Source organism: Castor canadensis, chromosome 13 (genome assembly GCF_047511655.1).
Source record: "Castor canadensis chromosome 13, mCasCan1.hap1v2, whole genome shotgun sequence".
NCBI lineage: Eukaryota > Metazoa > Chordata > Mammalia > Rodentia > Castoridae > Castor > Castor canadensis.
Window position 1 is genome coordinate 77,964,564 of NC_133398.1, and position 19,168 is coordinate 77,983,731.

Sequence of the window (19,168 nt, forward strand, 5' to 3'; positions counted from 1 at the left end):
ATACCACCCCCCTTCCCAAAAAAAAAGCCAAAGTTGAAAATTAGCTTTGGGTTGGTGGCTTGGAAACTTTAATGTACTTTTTCCATAGAAAAAAAATGCCTCCTGCCCTCCAACTCACCCTCAATGGACTTCCCATAATACAATTAATGACCTTACGGGTCTCATTTTTCTCCCTCAATTCCAGCTTGTGTAGACTTCGTGCCAGTCATTTCTGTGGCCCCAGGGTCCAACCCAATGATTATTGAAAGAACAAAATGAACACACTTAAAATAGAACTTCAGACACCCTTGTGTAAAATTTTCCCACCAAAGGTGGAAATAGGAAGCCTGTGCCATAACAAGAACATATAAACTTTCTTCCCACAATTCCCATGTCTTGGCTCAAATCTCTGGAAATAGGAAAGCAGCCTTCTTTTCTATATGTTCCAGACACTTCTTACTGCAAAACTTACCTCTTTTCCTTGCTTTATGTGATACCCTTTGCAATATTCTCTCCAGCACATGTTGGAGAGGCTCCCATCGCCAGTTCAATAGAGAACCAAAAATTTGCTGGTTTTAATTTAATAGCCCAACTCTGTGTGGGGCAACTACCCAATGTACCAGCTTCTACCATTGGAGCAGCACATTCTGTGACAATAGTTGAGAATGGGAATTATGCCATTTCTGCAGCTATTGTGGCAGTCTTCACAGATTGGGTGGCTTTTGTTTGTTTTTAAATTGTTACATGGAGGAAGGAAAGGCAGAGGAGAAAGAAGAGAAATAAATAATGTCAGCCTCCATTTGCTTTACTCTAAAACATAGTCAGATTTTATGCCAATCTTAGGCCTGAGTTGATGATGGGGAATTGCCAAGAAACTCCAGATTACTCTTCTAACAGTAGCTGTGCATGAACTAATCCTTTTCCTGACTGACAGTATTTTATTTTCTTTGCAGTGTTGGGGTAGAATCCAGGGCCTCACACATGCTGGGCAAGCACTCCACCACAGAGGTGCAGCCAGCCCCTGCCTGACGACGTTTCCACTGCAGAGCTTTGAGGGTTTCCAAATCACAGATTATCTCACCGGAATCTCTGAGAAAGTGCAATCTTTCAGGCATTCCAAAAAAGGATTTTTTTTTTTTTTAACATCCACAGGGTTGTGTGACTCTGGTGAAGGGGACAAGGTTATTTGATTTCTTTTTAAAACTTTTTTGCATCCTCAAAATCTAGCATCTAGTGAACAGATAACTTGTTCCCACTTTGATGTCCCCTATTCTATCTCATATCACAGCACTGACATTCAACTCATTCATTCTGCTGTCTATATCTACTAACTTTATTGTAACTGCCTTCAAAAGAAGGCAAGGAAGAAAACCAAAAAGGCCTTTTGTTCAAAAACAGAGGACAAGAAGGTACAACTGGTCCTGTCTGGGAGTTGGTACCAGTAGGAGTGGGGAGGCTATAAGGAAAGGTACAGGAGAGGGAATATTATGTACTCATGTATAAAAATGGAAAAATGAAATCTGCTGAAAGTATTCCAGGAATAAAGGAGGAGGGATAAAGGAGAATGATGGAGGGGGAAAATTCAACTATGATATATTGTAAACATTTTGTAATTGTCACAATGTACCCACAGTATAATAATAATATAATAATAATTTTAAAAGGCAAAGGCTGGAGATGGAGCTGGTAGAACGATTGCCTGGCATGTGCAAGGCCCTGGGTTCTATCCTGAGCATTGCAAAAAAAAAAAAAAGAGGGCATTATCTTATTTATCTTGAAATGTGCAACCTGCAGAGAAGCATCAGAATGGCTCAAGTGAAGAAATAATATTTTCAGACTTCAGAGTGACATTTGATACTTTCTCTACAGAGCTCCTCCCTTGGAGCATGAACTCCTTCAAACTAAGTACCAGGCAAGTGGACTTCCGGGTGCATGATTTATCTGTTGGTTCAGGGAACTATCAGCGGGAAGTTGGCCAGCTCACTCGAAGAGTTGGCTCAGGGCCTCATACTAGATATTGTCTGACTCCCTGAATCCAAGATGAATAGTCTTAGAAAAACAGCATCCAAATCCAAAATATCTAAAATTGAAGCGCCTGTTCCACCAACACTCCCACGAGGAATAGGGACTGATATTCCACTGGATGCTTTTTCTAGGCAGCAGCATTTAACAGAACACTCAGAAAGAGAACACAGAGTAATCTGACATGATTTTCTCTTTTTTTGTTAGTAAAAGGTGAGCACTATTTTGCTGTTGTTAAGTTTGTTTTCTTTTTTTTTTTTTGTAACAACTCTAAAAATGGAATTCCAGCTAAATTACTCACAAATTCCTAAAATGCTATTTCTTTTGTCTAGGTAAAAAATTTTACTAACATTTTCCTATACTGCTTTGTTGGGCAGAGGCATTTTGAACCTCAGGATGAACTTCTAGATCACATAAACTCATGAATAAATGGGTAAAACATTTACTAGTTCTCCACAGAAGCAAATGGGGAATTAGAGGAACTCCACAGAGACGCTCCCAAAAAACTAAAATCATGTCATACATCTTCCTCCTTCTTCCAACATTAGTTCCAACCCTCATTATTTCAGTCAAAAGCCTAATCTCAAACTAGCAGTGAAAGATATCCTTATCCTCAATTATCATACATGTCTCAGAATTGCCCAATCTCCTGGGTAGTAGAACATGCAAATATAAGACACTTATAATCTCAGGTCACGTTAAATCATTTTGATAAGAAAGGAGCAGGAAATGAAAGTTTCTTTTATTAGTGTTCTTTACAACTGTCACTGGATAGCAAAATACAGAGCTTTAACTGAATGTGGGAACTGTTCGTTATATAACCACTTTAATCTCCTAAGATTTTTCCAGTTACATGCACTCAAATCTCTCCAATTTCCAAGGAGCAAAATTTCCAAAAAAAAAAAAAAAGTATTATCTGTGTGCACTGGTGGTCTTTATTTATTTATTTGTTTTCATGTGGTGCTGGTGATCAAACCCAGAAACTTGTACTAGGCAGGTGGTCTCCCACTGAGCTACATTCCAGGTCTCCACAGATGGTCTTTGTTTATGCTCCAAATATCTTGTTAAATTCTTCAAAACTTTACTAGGACTACATCCAAGGAACTACATAGTCTAAAGAACATTCTGTGAGGGTTACTAGTGAAACTGTATTTTTTAAGTAATTGACTAAAAGTCAAACTTAAAAGAAATTTACAATTTTCTGGACACCTTTATTAGGGATTTCAGGTTAAATGTTGTTTATAACATCCATAAGATTTATATATATGCAATGCAGACTGTCTCTCTCTCTCTTTTTTTTTTTTTTAGTATAGCACAGCAGAAAGAATACCACAACAGTATTTTTCTTCTTAAAACTTAGTGGAGACATGTACCACATACTTAACTTAGACAAATTCAAAATCTTTGCTAAAAGAATTAGAGAGGGGGTTAGAAGGTAAAAAGTGAGACAGAGAGGGAAATAGTTTTGAAATTGTGGAATTTCAAATTGTGGCAATTTCACTGCCATTCCTCATTCAGCAGAATCTTATCCTCAATAGCAGTTCTCAATTTTCAGAGTTTAGGGTCCCTTCATAACCATAAAAATTACCTTGGACCCTGAAAATCTTTTAAAGATATGACGATCAGTATTTGCTAAATTAAAATTAAAACTGGGAGTTTATAACATTTAACCTAATACTTGTTAACACAAATAGCATTTTTAAGCAAAAGTATTTTTGAGTTGATAAGGGCATTGTCTTTATTTTTGCAAATCTCTTTCATGCCTGGCTTAAGACAGCTAGATTTTCCTATTTGCTTCTGAATTTAATCTGTTGCAATAGTGGTTTTGGTTGAAGTAGGTAAAGAAAATTGGTCTCATACAAACACATAGCTGGAAAAAGGAAAGAGTATTTTAATAGCATTTTTAGATAATTGTGAAGAATTTTTATTCTGTTTTTTTTTGTTTTCTTGCAGTTCTGGGGAACCCAGGGCCTCAAGCATGCTAAGCAGTGCTCTACCACTAAGTTTCATCCCCAAGATAATATAGTTATAGTTGTGGATTCATCACATAACCTTGAGGAAATACACTCATGAGAGGATGAATTATAAGGGAAAATTGCATCCTAGTACCATTATGAAAATAATTTTGACTTTGGAGACCCTTTGAAAGGGTCTCAGGGACCTCTGAGTCATTGGACCACACATGGAGAAATACTGCCAGCAAGATGGAGAAATACTGCCAGCAAGTGACTATACACAGGGTACCCTGCCACACACACACACACACACACACACACACACACACACACACACACACGCCCAGGGAGTCTCATTCTCAGCCCTCACATGCATAGCATATCTTAGTATGCACATTTCAGCTCAATGAGTACATTCTAGTATTTCAAGATCCCCTATTTAATCTGGTACTCCACTGAAGAAAGTTCCAACATACAGCAAAAGCTGTTACAGATAAAATCTTCATGTACTGTACCTTACAAGTGATGTGCAGTACTTTTTCAAGGATAATGTTGAGTGCATTCCATTACTTACTTTATAGCTGACTTTAGAGCTTATGACACCCACCTTCCTAAGATGTCATTAAAATGATCTCCCAGTGGCCGTGGAAAGAATGTAGCATGTGGAACCAGCCCTTCACAACACATAGACAGGATATATTCTGTCAGTTTATCCACTTCCCCTTTAAAACATCAATACCTCTCAGACAGTAGCTTATCCACTCATTCACCAAAGAATACTTTGAAAACATTTTCTAATAAAAATAAGGATCAGGTACCCATGGCTCATGGCTGTAATCCTAGCTTTCTGGGATGTTGAGATTAGAAGGACTGTGGTTCAAAACCAGCCCAGCCAGGCAAATAGTTTGCAAGACCTCATCTCCAATATAACCAGAGCAAAATGGACTGGAGGTGTGGCTCAAGTGGTAGAGCAACTGCGTTGTAAGCACGAGGCTCTGTGTTCAAATCCCAATCTCAAAAAAAAAAGTAAGGGTTAGGGGTATAACTCAGTGATAAAATGCATGTCTAGCATGAGCAAGTCCTGGGTTTAATTTCCAGCATTATAAATATATAAATAAATAAATGTCCCAAATACTAACACCAAAGTGGAAGCACTTATGTTTACAAGAAGATAGAAGGTATCAAGTAAGGAAGTAAATCATAAATGGCTCAAAGATAGGCCATGAGAAATTCCTTCTGCATGCACCAGGTGGGAACCCCATGGAAGACCTGGACTTTAGGAAAATGTGTGAAAGACAACACAGGTTTTGAGAGGCGCCATTGGAATTCCATGCTGGTTAGAAATACAGAGATTTGATTTCAGCCTAGAGAATTCAGAAACACTCATGTTACGATAATGATAAAAACCGTAAGGTCACTGAGAAGCAGAGAATAGAGAAGGAAATAGAGCCCAAGAACTTTTGGAAACATCTAAGCTTAAGGGTACAGAAGAGACTTCAGAGACTACAGAACAGAGTTATTAACCACAATGGTGGCATTGTGAGGGGAGCAAATAATAGAAGTGACTTCATCTTAGATAAGAGAGACAGGAAGTCATCCTTAAAAGTAAACATCTAAGGAGACATGAGAAGTAGACTCCTCAGAAGAGTAAAGCATGCCTATCACCAAGATAATAAAATGCAGCTATCTTTATCCTAGATAAGGGAGGCAGAGAAGCATCTTTGAAAACATGAGAAGCAGGCTCTTCCAGAAAAGTAACACGGCAAAACTCCCAAGATAGCTAGCCAAAGGTAGCTATAAAGTGTAAATGAGAGGCCTCAAAGCCAAGACGAGCTGACCAGACCCTCCTTGAATATCCAGATCAATAAGGAGGGGGTGGCCAGGTGGTGGGGTTCAGTGAGAAGTCAACTAGATGGCATCCAATCACAAAAGTAGTTTCAATGTAGAAGAGGTAGACCTAAGTCAGACAGAGCCCTATATCACTCCTAGACTTTAGCTATACTACAGGTTAGCTTTTCTTATGAAGCCCCTTCCAGGCAGAGAGCTTTGCTATCCTTTCAATAAACTTTGTGCTTGCTTTACTCTTAACTTCTAGTCTAGTGTCTTCAATCATTCCTCCAGGACATGAACTCAAGATCAGCAATCCAATATCAACATGATACCTGAATTAAAGGGATGTTTCTCTCTCAATAAAAATGCGTGACTTGTTAAAAAATAAGGGATTTCAAAGAAATACATTCTTTGTGAAAAATACTGCAAAGAAAGAGAAGAAGGTAGCAATTTTGTCCATGACAAACAAACCAAATGAGAGAGATCCAACAATGGGGTTACAAAAGCAAAGAAATTAAAAACAACAGTCACTAAATTAATAATACAAAGGAAAAGTCAACATTAAAGTAGCCTTTCATATATGCCAAGGGCTGTGCTAAGTGCTTTATATAGTTTAGCTAAAGTAATATTCATAATTGTGTGATTAATAGCAATAATTATTCTATCACACAGAGGGGAGCAGGTTCTATCTACTACCAATAGCAGAACTTTTTTATGCTATGTTTTATAGGCAAAGTTGAGAGAAATTTTATTTTATGTGGAGAAGCTAAGACCTTGTTTACAAATAAGTCAATAAAGAGTATGAAGATACAAGAGGGAATGGAAGTGAATATAGATTTCATGGTGACAGAGTAAGTTGAGGAGGTAAGGAAATAAATAATATGGACAGTCGAGAAAGGCTCAGACTTGAAGAGCATGCTTCCTCTACTGACAGAACAGGAATGGATGATATACTTGTCTTTCTTGGTAATTTTTCCCATGACCTTATTGTCCACATTCTACAGAAAGTCACAGCCTGTTTAGCTCTGAAGGTTGCAAATCTCAGCACTCCCATTTGCCACTCTTCTCCAGACAAAGAAAGAAAGGCAGGAGACATACAAGTGCATTCAGTCTTCCTTTTTCATTACCAGCACCTTACAGTGAAAAAATACAAAACTTTTCCTAAAGTATGTTCTATGGATCATGAAGCATATGACTTAACTCTAGCAAGAAAGTATCCACCACGTTTGGGACAGATTGGGAAAACAAATGGCATCCCATTTTCCTCACCACGGGGAATGCAATATTCCTAACAATACAACAATCCAGGAATATCCCTAATAAGTGAACCTAGAAACATGGACCACAGAATACGTGCATCTGTGAACATCTACATGAAGGGAATAGAAATATGGAGTAAAGGATAAGAAGCAGGTACAGTAAGACAAATGTCTTTCTTCTCTAGCTTGTAGGTAATCCCTACTAGCAAACTGGAGAAACCTTGTTCTCCATAGGTAAGTGACCCCAGGGATTGCTAGAATAATTTCCAGCTATAATCTTCATGAGCACTCCTTTAGCTACACCTAGAAATAGATACTCTGCTTCTATTTTTAAAAATAATTAGGCTAGAGGAGTGGCTCAAATGGTACAGTGCCTGCCTAGCAAGCACAAGACCCTGAGTTCAAACCCCACTACTGCCAAAGCAAGCAAACAAAAATTACAATCGACTCAAGTAAACTGTCTGCAACTGTTTTGCCTAATTGATGCAAAGCAACAAACAATACAGTTACATTATTGAATTACTTTCTTTCATTTATTAATAATAAATAATAATCATACATATCTGTATGCATAGAGTTGCTTCATATTCGGTGGGGTGGCTGACCAGTATTTCTTTATAGGTTAGTTCCATAATTGATTTAGTCAATAACCTATTCACATCTATGTTATTCTTCATTTTATACAAAATGGCCATGAAAGTATAGCTTTCAGGTACATGTATATGAGTAGGATAGAAATCTACAAGTAAATTTTCTAAGTTGATTCAGATATTATCACATTGTCCTCTATAGAGATTGTACCAATTTATAAGCAAAAGACTTGCTGGGTGTCAGTGGTTTCTTCTGCAATCTTAGTTATTTGGGAGGCTGTAATCAGGCAAATAGTATCTCAAAAAAAAACCCATCTCAAAAAGGGGCTGGTGGAGTGGCTCAAGTGGTAGAGTGCCTGCTTCTATGATCCTTCTGATCTCTGCCTCCTGAGGAGTTGGGATTACAGGCATGAGCCATAGGCACCTGGCTTGCTAGTTTACTGGTATTCAGGAAATACTGAAGACTTTCCCCAAGATAAAAACAGATTATCTTGGTTTTTAAGTGCCTTGAGACAGTACTCTCTCTGCTCCCTTTCTGCTTTCATCCCACCTGGCCCATCTGGCCAGATGGCACCTCCATTGCTTCTTGTGATGCTAACCTTTAATAAACTCTATTATGTCCCTTACTACATCCATGTTTCTTGCTTGAATGCCTCCATGCAGGACATAAAGAATTTGGAAATCTTCTGATCAGAGACTACACCACCCCACAACATTACTAGCAACTGTTAAGCAATAAAGACTATTCTGGATACAATATACTTTATTTGTTTCAAGGAACTATAATTATTTTTATCATTTATACTCAACTTCCTTAAAAGGATTTTGAGATGACCAAATTCCTTCCATCTAAAAATAATAACAAATAAACAAAAAGCTTTATTGTCAGAAGATCAATCTCTTTACACATCCATGATAGCTTTAATGTTCAGAACTTTAAAAGTGTCTACAGCAGAACTTTGAATACTGAACAGCAGTAAAGACAACTGAAGACCAGATGACTTCAATGAAAATAGTGCTCTGGTTTTCTGATTATACACTTATGGATGTCATGTACTAATTGAATAAAGAAAGAAAAGGGAAAGGCGTGAGAGAACAAGGGATTTGTGACCTCCTATTGACATTCATCTGTATGCAACTCAGCCAACTGGGCACCAAAACCAACCTGCTTACCTCACCAGATTTCAGAAAGAACAAAACAGCAATATTGCAGTCATACTGTCCATCATTCACTCCACCAATACCTGCTACCTCTCCCATCATCCCTAAGGAATCCCCAGTATCATTCTTGGTTCCTCCCAATTCTTAACTGAACCATGCCTTAAGTTGAAAATTGTGTGGAGGGGGTGGGGGGGGCAGGGTTCACTCTTCTCTTTCCTCTTTTCAATTTATGAGTGTAATGTTGGTTTCTCTCAAGCCCTGCCCCATATCCTAATGACTACCTGTAGAGTTAGTTAAACGAACTAACCCCCATCTCTATACACCCCCCTCCAGATGACAGGAAAGGGCCTGATTAAAAAGTAGTCAGAAACCTATAAAGCAGTGACTGACTGACAGAAGCTAGACACAGAGATCTTCAAATGGTAGCCTCTGAACAATCATGTTTTCTTAGATTCCCAGGTCTGGGACATTGAGTGACCTCTGGACCCAGATAAGACGCTCACAACCCAGTTTCCAGAATTGGCCATTTCTCAAAGCTAATGAAATACCTTAGCACTCACCTACCAGACACGGAAGTGTATTCCCAAAAAAGATGCTACATAAACTTTCCCTTAGGGGTTGGGGTGTAGCTTAGTGGCTGAGTGTCTGACTAGCATGCACAAAGCCCTGAGTTGGATTCTCAGTAGCAAAAAAAAAAAAAAAACTTTCTCTTGGCAGCACCAGGCTCGTAACAACCTTTCCTTCTCCCACTTTTGTCTCCCAAGTTACTGGCTTTCTCCAGCAACAGCAGAACCACACCTTTAATGGTTCCATTTCTTCTCCTTCAATCAACCAGCAAAGACTATTAACTCTACCTCTGAAATAGCTCTTGGATCTTCCCACGTCTCTACATCTATATTGCCACTACCCTAGTTAAAGTTACAATAAAATCTTGCGTGGATTGCCACTCAGGCCTTTCTGCCTCCAATTTTCTCTTCAACCCATTCTCTACAATAAGCTTTTAATCTTTAAAAAAAAAAACTTCAATATTTTCTTTAAGGTTTTGTGGGGTGGTATTGTTGTTTTGATTTGTTTGCTTGTTTTTCACTATACTGGGGATTGAATCCACATGCTAGGCCAGCACCCTACCACTTGAGCCATGCCCCCAGCGCTATAATCTTCTTATAGTGAATAATGAGCAAGTCAACCGCACCGAAAACTTCCCAGTGGTTCCCCATTGTCTTTAAGATAAAGCTTAAAAGTCCTTTATAAAGTTCACAGTCCACAGCCTCCCACATCATGGGTGTTCCCTCTCCCACCTCATCTCTTGCCTCTCCCTAACTCAATCTCTACATTCTACACTAACAACTAAAATAAGGGCATCACATGGGGAAAAAAATAAAATGTTTTGTGGCCATATGATTACATGCAAATATGGCTCTCCGAAGAGGTAAACCATCCATTATTCCTCTAAATATATTTGATCAAGGATATTCTCTGAAGGTATCACAGAATTGTTTCCACAGGACATAATTTTGGGAGATTCTTTTTCTAAGAGATTTCCATCAATTTTCAATTAAGACTTCTCCCTAAGTCTTTCATCTTAATTTAAGATTTTTATCTTAATCTTTCAGCTTTACCTTAAAACACAAAAGTTAAGGTTATTACCTAAGTCTTTAAATTTTTTAATTTAACAGAAAAACTTTTCAGCTGTTAACTTGCTGTTGTTTTATATTTGGGTGCTGGGGATCCACTGGATTTCATACCTGTGGAACTCTACCACTGAGCTACATTCTCAGCTCTGAGCTCTTAATTTAAAAGATCTTGAAAATCTCTAAGCTTTTAATCACACCCAAATTCAAATTAAAGATTCAGGAAAGGATCCAAACCAGTTTATTATTATTATTATTATTATTCAGAAAGAAAAAAAATCTCACTTCCAGAGTAACTAATTCTCCTAAAATTCTAGGAGGATAAAGATGTTTTAACAGAATGAGGGTGGTACAGAAAGTGAAGATTCAGGGGTCTGTCAGTAGGATACCAAAAATCCCTTAAACACCAGAGGTTGGCAGATACAAAATGTTATTTGCTAGGCTAAAATATCCCACTCTCTATTTCTTTCTGTTACTTCTGATATTCAAAGATTTTAGAGACCGACTGTACTTTAGATGCTGTCAGGAAGGAGAGGAGCATTATCACCACACAGTGCATTTCTTTAAGTCACCGAGGAGCCAAACTACAGGACACATTTCTATTTTCACTGGGTTTTAGTTATTAAGACGTTTCTTCTGTATTTAATTTTTTCTGATATTGTAAGATGAGAAGAAATATTCTATCCATGAGAAAGAAACCCTAACCCAAAAGGGCAATTATAAAAGGAGGATTAAACAACAACAAAAAAAAAGCAGCTTTTCTTTTTCTCAGAGTGTCATTATCATTCAGATGCTCATAATATTTTGTGGGTTTTTTTATTATCATATTATTGTTGTACTAGGGGTACACTGTGACATTTACAAAAGTTCTTACAATCTATCACGGTTGAATTCATTCCCTCCATCATTCTCCTTTATCCCTTCCCCCCACCCATTCCTGGAATAGTTTCAACAGGTCTCATTTTTCCATTTTTACACAGCTCATAATATTTTGTAATTGCATTGTAAAGTGGATTTTACCTTAGCCTCTTCCAGGTATAAACCCAAGCTATAAAAATGTTAAATAAAATAATATAAAAGAACCCATCATCGTCTGTAGGTCAGAGAACAAAGCTGATAAAACATGGGGATTCCAGCTCCTCACTCCCCTAAACCTGGTCCTTACCGCAGACTTGCCCTTCAGGGGAACTGACAGACACCAACAGGACCCCCACAGAGAAAGACCTTGAAGGGCTTCTGTGGGGAAAAGGACTCTCTGGTCCTTCACTTATCAACCCTGCTATTTAGCTGAAGTGCCTGCCAGCTAGATGCAATTTCTGTTTGAAAAGTCTCCACGTTAAGAGTTGTTTTTCAAGAATGCTTTCCCTCACATGGGAAATGGCTGCTAAGACGCTCTGGAAAGACAAACATGAGCTGAATGGCTTGCCTCTTTGTTCCCTTCAAGAATTAGGATCCAATCTATAAAGTCTTATGCCAATTCACAATTCTTTCCTAACTGGCTTTTCCCAAGACTGTCCTAAAATCTAAAGTTAATTTTAGAGAGATTTTAAATTGTAAGATTTCAGACCCCTGGAGCCAAGCACAGTGAGACACAGCTGTAGTTTCAGCTACTTGGGAGGCTGAGGCAGGAAGATCCCTTGAGCCAGGGGGTTCAAAGCCAGCCTGAAAAACATTAGTGAGCTTTTAAAAAAAAGTTTTGAGCCAGGTATGATGGTGCAAATCTATAATTTCAGCACTCAGGAGGCAAAGGCAGGAAGATCAAAAGTTCACAGCCAGCCTGAGCGACATAGCAAGTTTCATTCCAGCCTAAGCTTCATAATGATACCCTGTCTCAAAAAAAAAAAAAAAAAGAGGAAAAAGAAAATATTTTACACTTTCTGCTACAGACTTATCAAAAGTATCTACAACAAAGCTGCTTGCTTGGAAGGCAAGTTTCTCTAGTCCAGATAAGGTCAAAGATTGGAGTTTGTTTTGTTTTGTTTTAAAATCCCTATAAAGTAAAGTCTAACAGTGGTAACAAAGGTTAGAGAGGATTAAGTGATTCAGACCAAGGGTCCATAAAGTATTCTATGGACTTAAATTCATCTGGAAAGAAAATTGTCTCTCCTGAGAGGATTACAAGATTCAGTTTACAAAAATCTCTCAGTCTTCAAAAGATCAATGGAGGATATCTTCTTTCTCTAGAAAGAAGAAAGACATCTTCATATTCAAAGGCCAACCCAGTCTGTAAGATAATATTAACAGCAGCTTACAACATATTCCGAATTCTCCATGTAAGCACCAGCACAATGCAAAGCACTTTATTAACTAGCTTAATCTGCCCAAGAAGTGCTTGAGTGCAATTATTATCCCCATGTTTTGAATGAGGACACCAAGCCTTTGAAAGGCTGACTAATTTTCCCAAGGAACACAACAGCCCACCAGTGACAGTAAGATTTTTTTTTGTGGTCTTGAGTTTTGAACTCAGGGCCTCATGCTTGCTGGGTAGGCATTCTACCACTTAAGCCATTCTACCACTTAAGCCATTATGCCAGCGCTTTGTGAGTATTGTGTGTGTGTGTGTTTGCTGGGTATTTGTGACATTAGGGTCTGTCTTTTTGCCCAGTTTGGCCTCAAACCTGCAATTCTCCTGATCTCTGCCTCTTGAATAACTAGGATTACAGGTGTGAGTCACTGGCACCAGCAACAACAGGATTCGTACATAGTCTGACTTAAGTTCATGCCCTCAGCAACTCAGTTTACCATCACTTACCTGTAGAACTTACTGCTAATACAAAGCCAGGTGTGGTGGCATGCACCTGTAGTCCCAGTTACTGTGAGACTGAGGCAGGAAGATTGTTTAAGGCCAGACATTAGAGACTACTCTAGATGATATAGTGAGATCCTGTCTCAAAAAGGAAGGAAGGAAGGAAAGAAGGAAGGGAGGGAAGGAGGAAAGGGGGTAGGGAGGGAAGAAAAGAAGATAGGAGAGAGAAGAGAAGAGAAGAAAGAGAAGAGAAGAGAAGAAAAGAGAAGAGAAGAGAAGAGAGACACTGTGGTTAAAACAGAAAAATTCTGAGTGTCCTAAATTTAGTCAGAATGGCCACAGGATAGGAGTGGAAAGATAAATCAGTCAGTTAAGAGCCACAGGCCAAAACCAACAAAACATTGTTTCACATTCCTGGACCTATATTGAAACCAAAACTTAAACCCCATGCAGTTGACCCCCAAGTGTTACCACACCCTGCTTTCATGTGAAGTTTCCAGACAATTAACCCCAACCAATCCAGAAGCAACTGGTACTTATCCTTATGGACTTCCCCTTCTATCCCAACACTCTCTCTGCTTTGCTTACCCTGCCCAATTTTTTTTTTTTTTTTTTTTTTTGTGGTACTGGGGTTTAAATTCAGGACCTACACCTTGAGCCACTCCACTAGCCCTATTTTTTTTGTAATGGGTTTTTTTTGAGATAGGGCCTTGCTAACTATTTGCCCAAGCTGGCTTCGAATTGTAATTCTCCTGATCTCTGCCTCCTGAGTAGCTAGGATTACAGGTGTAAGTCACCAGTGCCCACTCCTTCCCCAAATTTTCATTATACAAATGCTCTGAGCTCCAGCAGACATTTTTCCAACAGCTGTCTGGCCTTATTACCTGTACTTATGGAATTTGTCCCAAGACCAGGTGCTTTTCTAGATAGTGTCAGAAGAGTTCAATGAACCTTTAATTCAGACAGCTTTCAATCTCAAGAATTGAGGTGTGGCCAGGCACCAGTGACTCTTGCCTGTAATTCTAGCCACTTGGGAGACTGAGATCAAGAGGATCATAGTTCCAGGCCAGCCCAGGCAGTTATTTCAGGAGACCCCCATCTCTAAAATAACCAGAGCAAAATTAGCCAGAGGTGTGGCTCAAGAAGTAGAGCACCTGCTTTGCAAGTGTAAAGCCCTGAGTTCAAACCCCAGTCCCAACCAACAAAACAAAACAAAAAAAAAATTGGGCTTAGTAGTGTTTTAGGATTTACAAATCATTTTCCTGAACATCTACTCAACACAAGAATCTTGTGCGGTCCCTGATATATGGTAATAAGTGATGTTAAGCATGTAAAATGCCCAGAAAATCCCCTGCCACATAGTATGTCCTCCATGAGAATGCCTAGACCCATGCAGACACTGAGAGGATCATGAATTATAGACTACCTTTTTTCTTTCTTTCTTTTTTTTTTTTTTCAGTACTGGGATTGAGCTTGGGGCCTCCAACTTGCTAGGCAGGCACTCTACCATTTCTGTTGCACACCAGTTCAACATGCTAACTTTCATGTGAATAGGAATATGTACATTTTTCAAGAGAAAAATCTTAAGATCTGGGTCAAAATTAAGTGCCACACAAGGGATCTGAATGGACAGCTTTCCAAAGAAGATACCCAAAGGACAACAAGCAAGTGAAAGATCTCAAAATCACCAGACATTAGGGAAATACAAATCAAAACCACAAGGTACCTCTGTACCCCGTAGGATGGTCATAATCAAAAAGTCAGACAATACAAAAGATGGGGAGAAGCTGAAACTATTAGAAGATGGGTGGTGGGAATGTAAAATGGCACATCTGCTTTGGGATAAAAAGTCTTCAGTTTCTCAAAAAGCTAAACTCAGATTTACCATACCACCCAGAAATTCTACTCTTAAGTGTTAACCCAAGAAAAATGAAAACATATGTCCATACAAAAAAACTTGTGCACAAATGGTCATAGCAGATATATTATAATAGCCAAAAAGCAGAAATAACCCAAATATCCACCAACTGACTAATGGACAAATGAATTATGATATATCCATTCAATGGATATAACCCAGCAATACAAAGAAATGAAGTACACATGCATACTGCAACATAGATGAATCCTGAAAACATTATGGTCTCTGGGGTGTGGCTCAAGAGGCAGAGCACCTGCCTAGCACACACCAGGTCCTCAGTTCAAATCCCAGTGTCTTGAAAGAAAGCGAGAAAGAAGGAAGGAAGGAAGGAAGAAATCCTATGGTAAGTGAAATAAATCAGTCCCAAAGAACCAAAAGTTGTATGCATCTGTTCACATAAAATGCCCAGAATAGGTCAATCTTTGGAGAGAGAAAGGAAATTAGTGGTTGTCAAGCTCATACAAATGGAGGGTCTGGGTCAGGGAGATAGCCAAGGGCAGTGGGATTTCTTTGGGGGATAATAAATGCTCTAAAATTGACCATGGCGATGGATGCCCAACTGAAGTCTTAATGAATTATACACGTTAAGTGGGCGAATTATAATTCAGATGTGAATTCTATCTCAATAAAACTGTTAAAATTTTCTTTAAAAGAGAACACAAGCAGAAAGAAAGAAAAGAAAGACCTAAGGCAGGTGTCTGCATTTTCTAAGAGAGAGAGAAAGAAAGACTTGGCAATAACAGGCTAATGGTTTAAGGAAAGACAGGACTTGTGTTCACCATTTCACCATGGATCCTACCAGGTAGGACTTCTACTCTACTTGATATTTTCAGCCCCTCATTTAATGTTGTCACAAATTTTCGACTGCAATCGCAGTCACAACTCTTAGAAAGACATGGCCAATAAATGGTGGCTATTTGCTTTTATAGATAAGGAAACTGGATGATTTTCATGAAGCCAGGAGGGCCTATGGCCAGCTGTAAAACTATAATTACTGACTCTTGCCTCCTTTCCTTACTCTTTTCTTCTGCAGGCTAATATTTGCAAAAAATTTACCATTCCTGTATCCTCATTCTTTTCCAGTCCAGACAGAAGAAACTGGGTGAAAAAGAACAAATGCAATATGCATTCCAAACATTGTATATGATTTTCAGACAATCTATTCATGAACCAAAAGTCCTGCCTAACCAAATGCTCTTCAGTTTACATAGACAACTTGAGCTGATTGTCACAGCAATGTGTTTTCTCCACAGTCTCCTAACACATCTGCTACAGAAAACACAACTTTCTGACTAAGAGGGCTCTTCCCTCCCCTGGCCAGGTGCTCTGCTCAAATCAAAAAGGATTCATAAGAAGCTCTTAGTCCACAGTCAGTCAAGTAAGGGAAGAACTTTAGTTGTCCATAGTCATTCATCCCACTGGGCTTTTGAGTGTGCTTGGAAGGAAATTCCATACAAAGGCCACACATAGTTTAAGGAGAGGTGGAAAAATAAAGAACCACCAAAATCACAGGTTAGTCTCATCATTCAAGACATACAGCATAGTCAGAATCCTGAGATAGCTGAGGTCCATCTGGTTCTGGACTGCTCTGAGAAGATCTGAAGCCAGCAAGAGGCAGAAAATCACTTTGCCTTGGCTGGGGCTACTGTAAACACAAGGTCAAGCAGGGAACATGCAGGGTAAACCTGATTGGAGAATGCACCCCAATTGAAGTTCATTTCCAGTCAAAATGGACTGTGAGGCTCTGGCAGAAGAAAGTCCTTACACAATCTTCAGAAAGAATCCAGCCCCAAAGGTAAATAAAATGACTACTTCTCATTGCTAGAAACTGGTTGTGACACTCTAAAGTAGTCTCAGAGTTTTCCTATGCTATACATAATCAGGGAACCTCTTCCCAAGAAACATGGAAATGCCAACACTCATCACGAGTCAGGGAAAGAAGCCAGATTTGGGAGTGCAAGCCTTACAATCCCAGCATTTCAGAAGCTGAGGCAGGTTCAAAGGTTCAAAGCCAGCTTGGGCTCCACAGCAATACCTTCTCTCGAAAGACCAAAGAAAAAAGAAGGGAAAGACGTGTTGGTCTGCCCAAAACAATAGACCCAGAAAATACTCTGGAACCAAGCCAACTAGGGAAAAATCCATTGCCACACCCTCCCCACACCTTTGCGTGGCTGGAATGCCCATGTTCTCACTGTTTTAAGGCACTGACCTGGGTTCCAATCTCAACTCTATACTTTTCTCCCTCAGTTTCATTTTCCTTACTGTACACTGGAGTACTCAGACTTTACAGGATTCTTGTCAGGATAAAATAATTCAGAATAGCAAAGTGTCACAACCCGCCAAATATGTGAAGCACTATTTTAAGTGTGCGTGGCGTACTGTACGTACTCTAATTAACCTTCAAATCATAGCTAGTATTCTCTCACTTTTCCAGATGAGAAAGCCGAAGGAACCCCAAGGTCAAGGGTAGTGATGGAGGTGGGATGCGAATTCAGTGCTACCTGGGCTTCTGAGAAATTATCAACGAGTCCAGCTGAAACGAGCTAGCGTTTGGTAGACGTCCTGTACTACTGCCAGAACACGACGTGCTCAATAAATGCTACTTAGTATCTCGTGCACGATGTGTGGACGTCTAGAAAAATAGGTAAGCGATATCCAGTTTGGGTCATGGCCGCCTCAGAGGAAGGCGAAGCACGACCAGTAGTATATCCACTCTCCCGGAATTCCATAAACTCACTCCTGTCCCAAGCGTCGCTAACGCTGTCCCAGTCGACGTGGGCGCCCTCTCTCTCCGAGACCAGGGAATGTCCCGTGGCGCCCGGTGCCCGCAGTGGAGAGGAATGACTTGCGGGTTCCCGTGGCGTTGGGGGGCGGCGGGGGGAAGCAGTGTTTACCTGGACCCTCACTTTCATGGCCGCGGAACCCTCCAATCGGGGCGCACGGGGACGCACGGGGACGCACGGGGCCCGGACCGCGACCTGGGCGTCTCTGTCGCCGACTTGTCCGTATCTGCGCCAGCCAGCCGCGCCCTGGCGGCTCACAGGTGCGCCTTCCCGCCTGCTCGGGCTCCGGCCACCTCGGACACCTCTCCAGCCTGGGGAGCGCAACCTGAGAGCTGCGTCCTCCCACGCGATGCCGAGTCACACATATTCCCCACCGCCCCCAGACCAATCCCTGGCCGGGCCTGGGTTTCCGCTGCGAAGCTGCCTCCGCGCTGGCCGCATTCCAGCTCCCCGAACAAGGGCTGCGGGTCCCGCGCTTCAGTGGGGTCCCCCTGAGGTGGCCCAAACTTCAGCTGCGATAGTCATCGTCGGGTGACTAGAGGGCTCGAAAGCCGGTGTTTCGTAAATGCTAGCTATCTAGATCGTAGTTACATATTTGGGTGCCTGGCCCCACCCACAGCCACCTGGGGCCCTGGGCTCCCATCGTGTGGTGACTTGCCCAAGACCCTGGTGCCCGGCGGTACCTGTGAGCGCTCAGAGGCAGGTCTGGCTTTCATCCTTGATCTGCAGGCCCGCTACCAAAGCCTGCTCTGAGCCTTTGACTGTGGAGTCAGAAAATCTGGGCTCCACCTCCACACGCTGCCTTTTACAGCCGGCCCTGTAGATTTGTCACAATACCTTTTGGCCTCAGTTACCTCCCGTGTAGAAAGCAAGGTGGCTCCAACCTCACTTCTATCAAAGAAGTATAGTCAGGATCAAATGGGATGTTCTCTGCCATCACAGACCTATTTTATGATACTGTATTGTTCTTGTTGAGTCTGAGCGGTGCAGAGAGGGCGCCCAAGATTTGAGCTCACAGCACTGCTTTTACTTCCTGCCAGTTACTAAGCATGTCCAATGACCGTTCTGGGCCTCAGTTTACTTATCTATGTTAAAAGAATAGTAGCTTTAAAAAAAGAAAAACCCTCTCCCACGGCAGACGTGCTGAACAAAGGAAATCACTTATTTTGCTTTATGTGTAAAGTATCGTGCAAATGCTTTTATTTCTGTTATTTTGGGTGAGTTCCTCTGGCTAGGCAGCCTTTGATTAATACGGGATCCAGTGATTTTTGATGAATCTGGTATTTTGGGA

General features: G+C 40.5%; 1 protein-coding gene across 14 annotated transcripts in view; it reads right to left on the bottom strand.

Annotated features, from left to right (window-relative positions):
• The window catches only part of Trpm6 (transient receptor potential cation channel subfamily M member 6), a 138,172-nt gene extending 119,455 nt beyond the window's left edge, over nucleotides 1-18,717 (bottom strand). For 4 of the 14 annotated variants that reach the window (XM_074052056.1, XM_074052054.1, XM_074052053.1 and 1 more), the window contains exon 1: nucleotides 18,561-18,717. In XM_074052056.1, the coding sequence (XP_073908157.1) occupies nucleotides 18,561-18,593 (33 nt within the window). In that variant the 5' untranslated portion in view covers nucleotides 18,594-18,717. The other 10 variants (XM_074052061.1, XM_074052060.1, XM_074052058.1 and 7 more) reach the window with 5 other exon arrangements.
• Nucleotides 18,718-19,168: the final 451 nt, after the last annotated feature.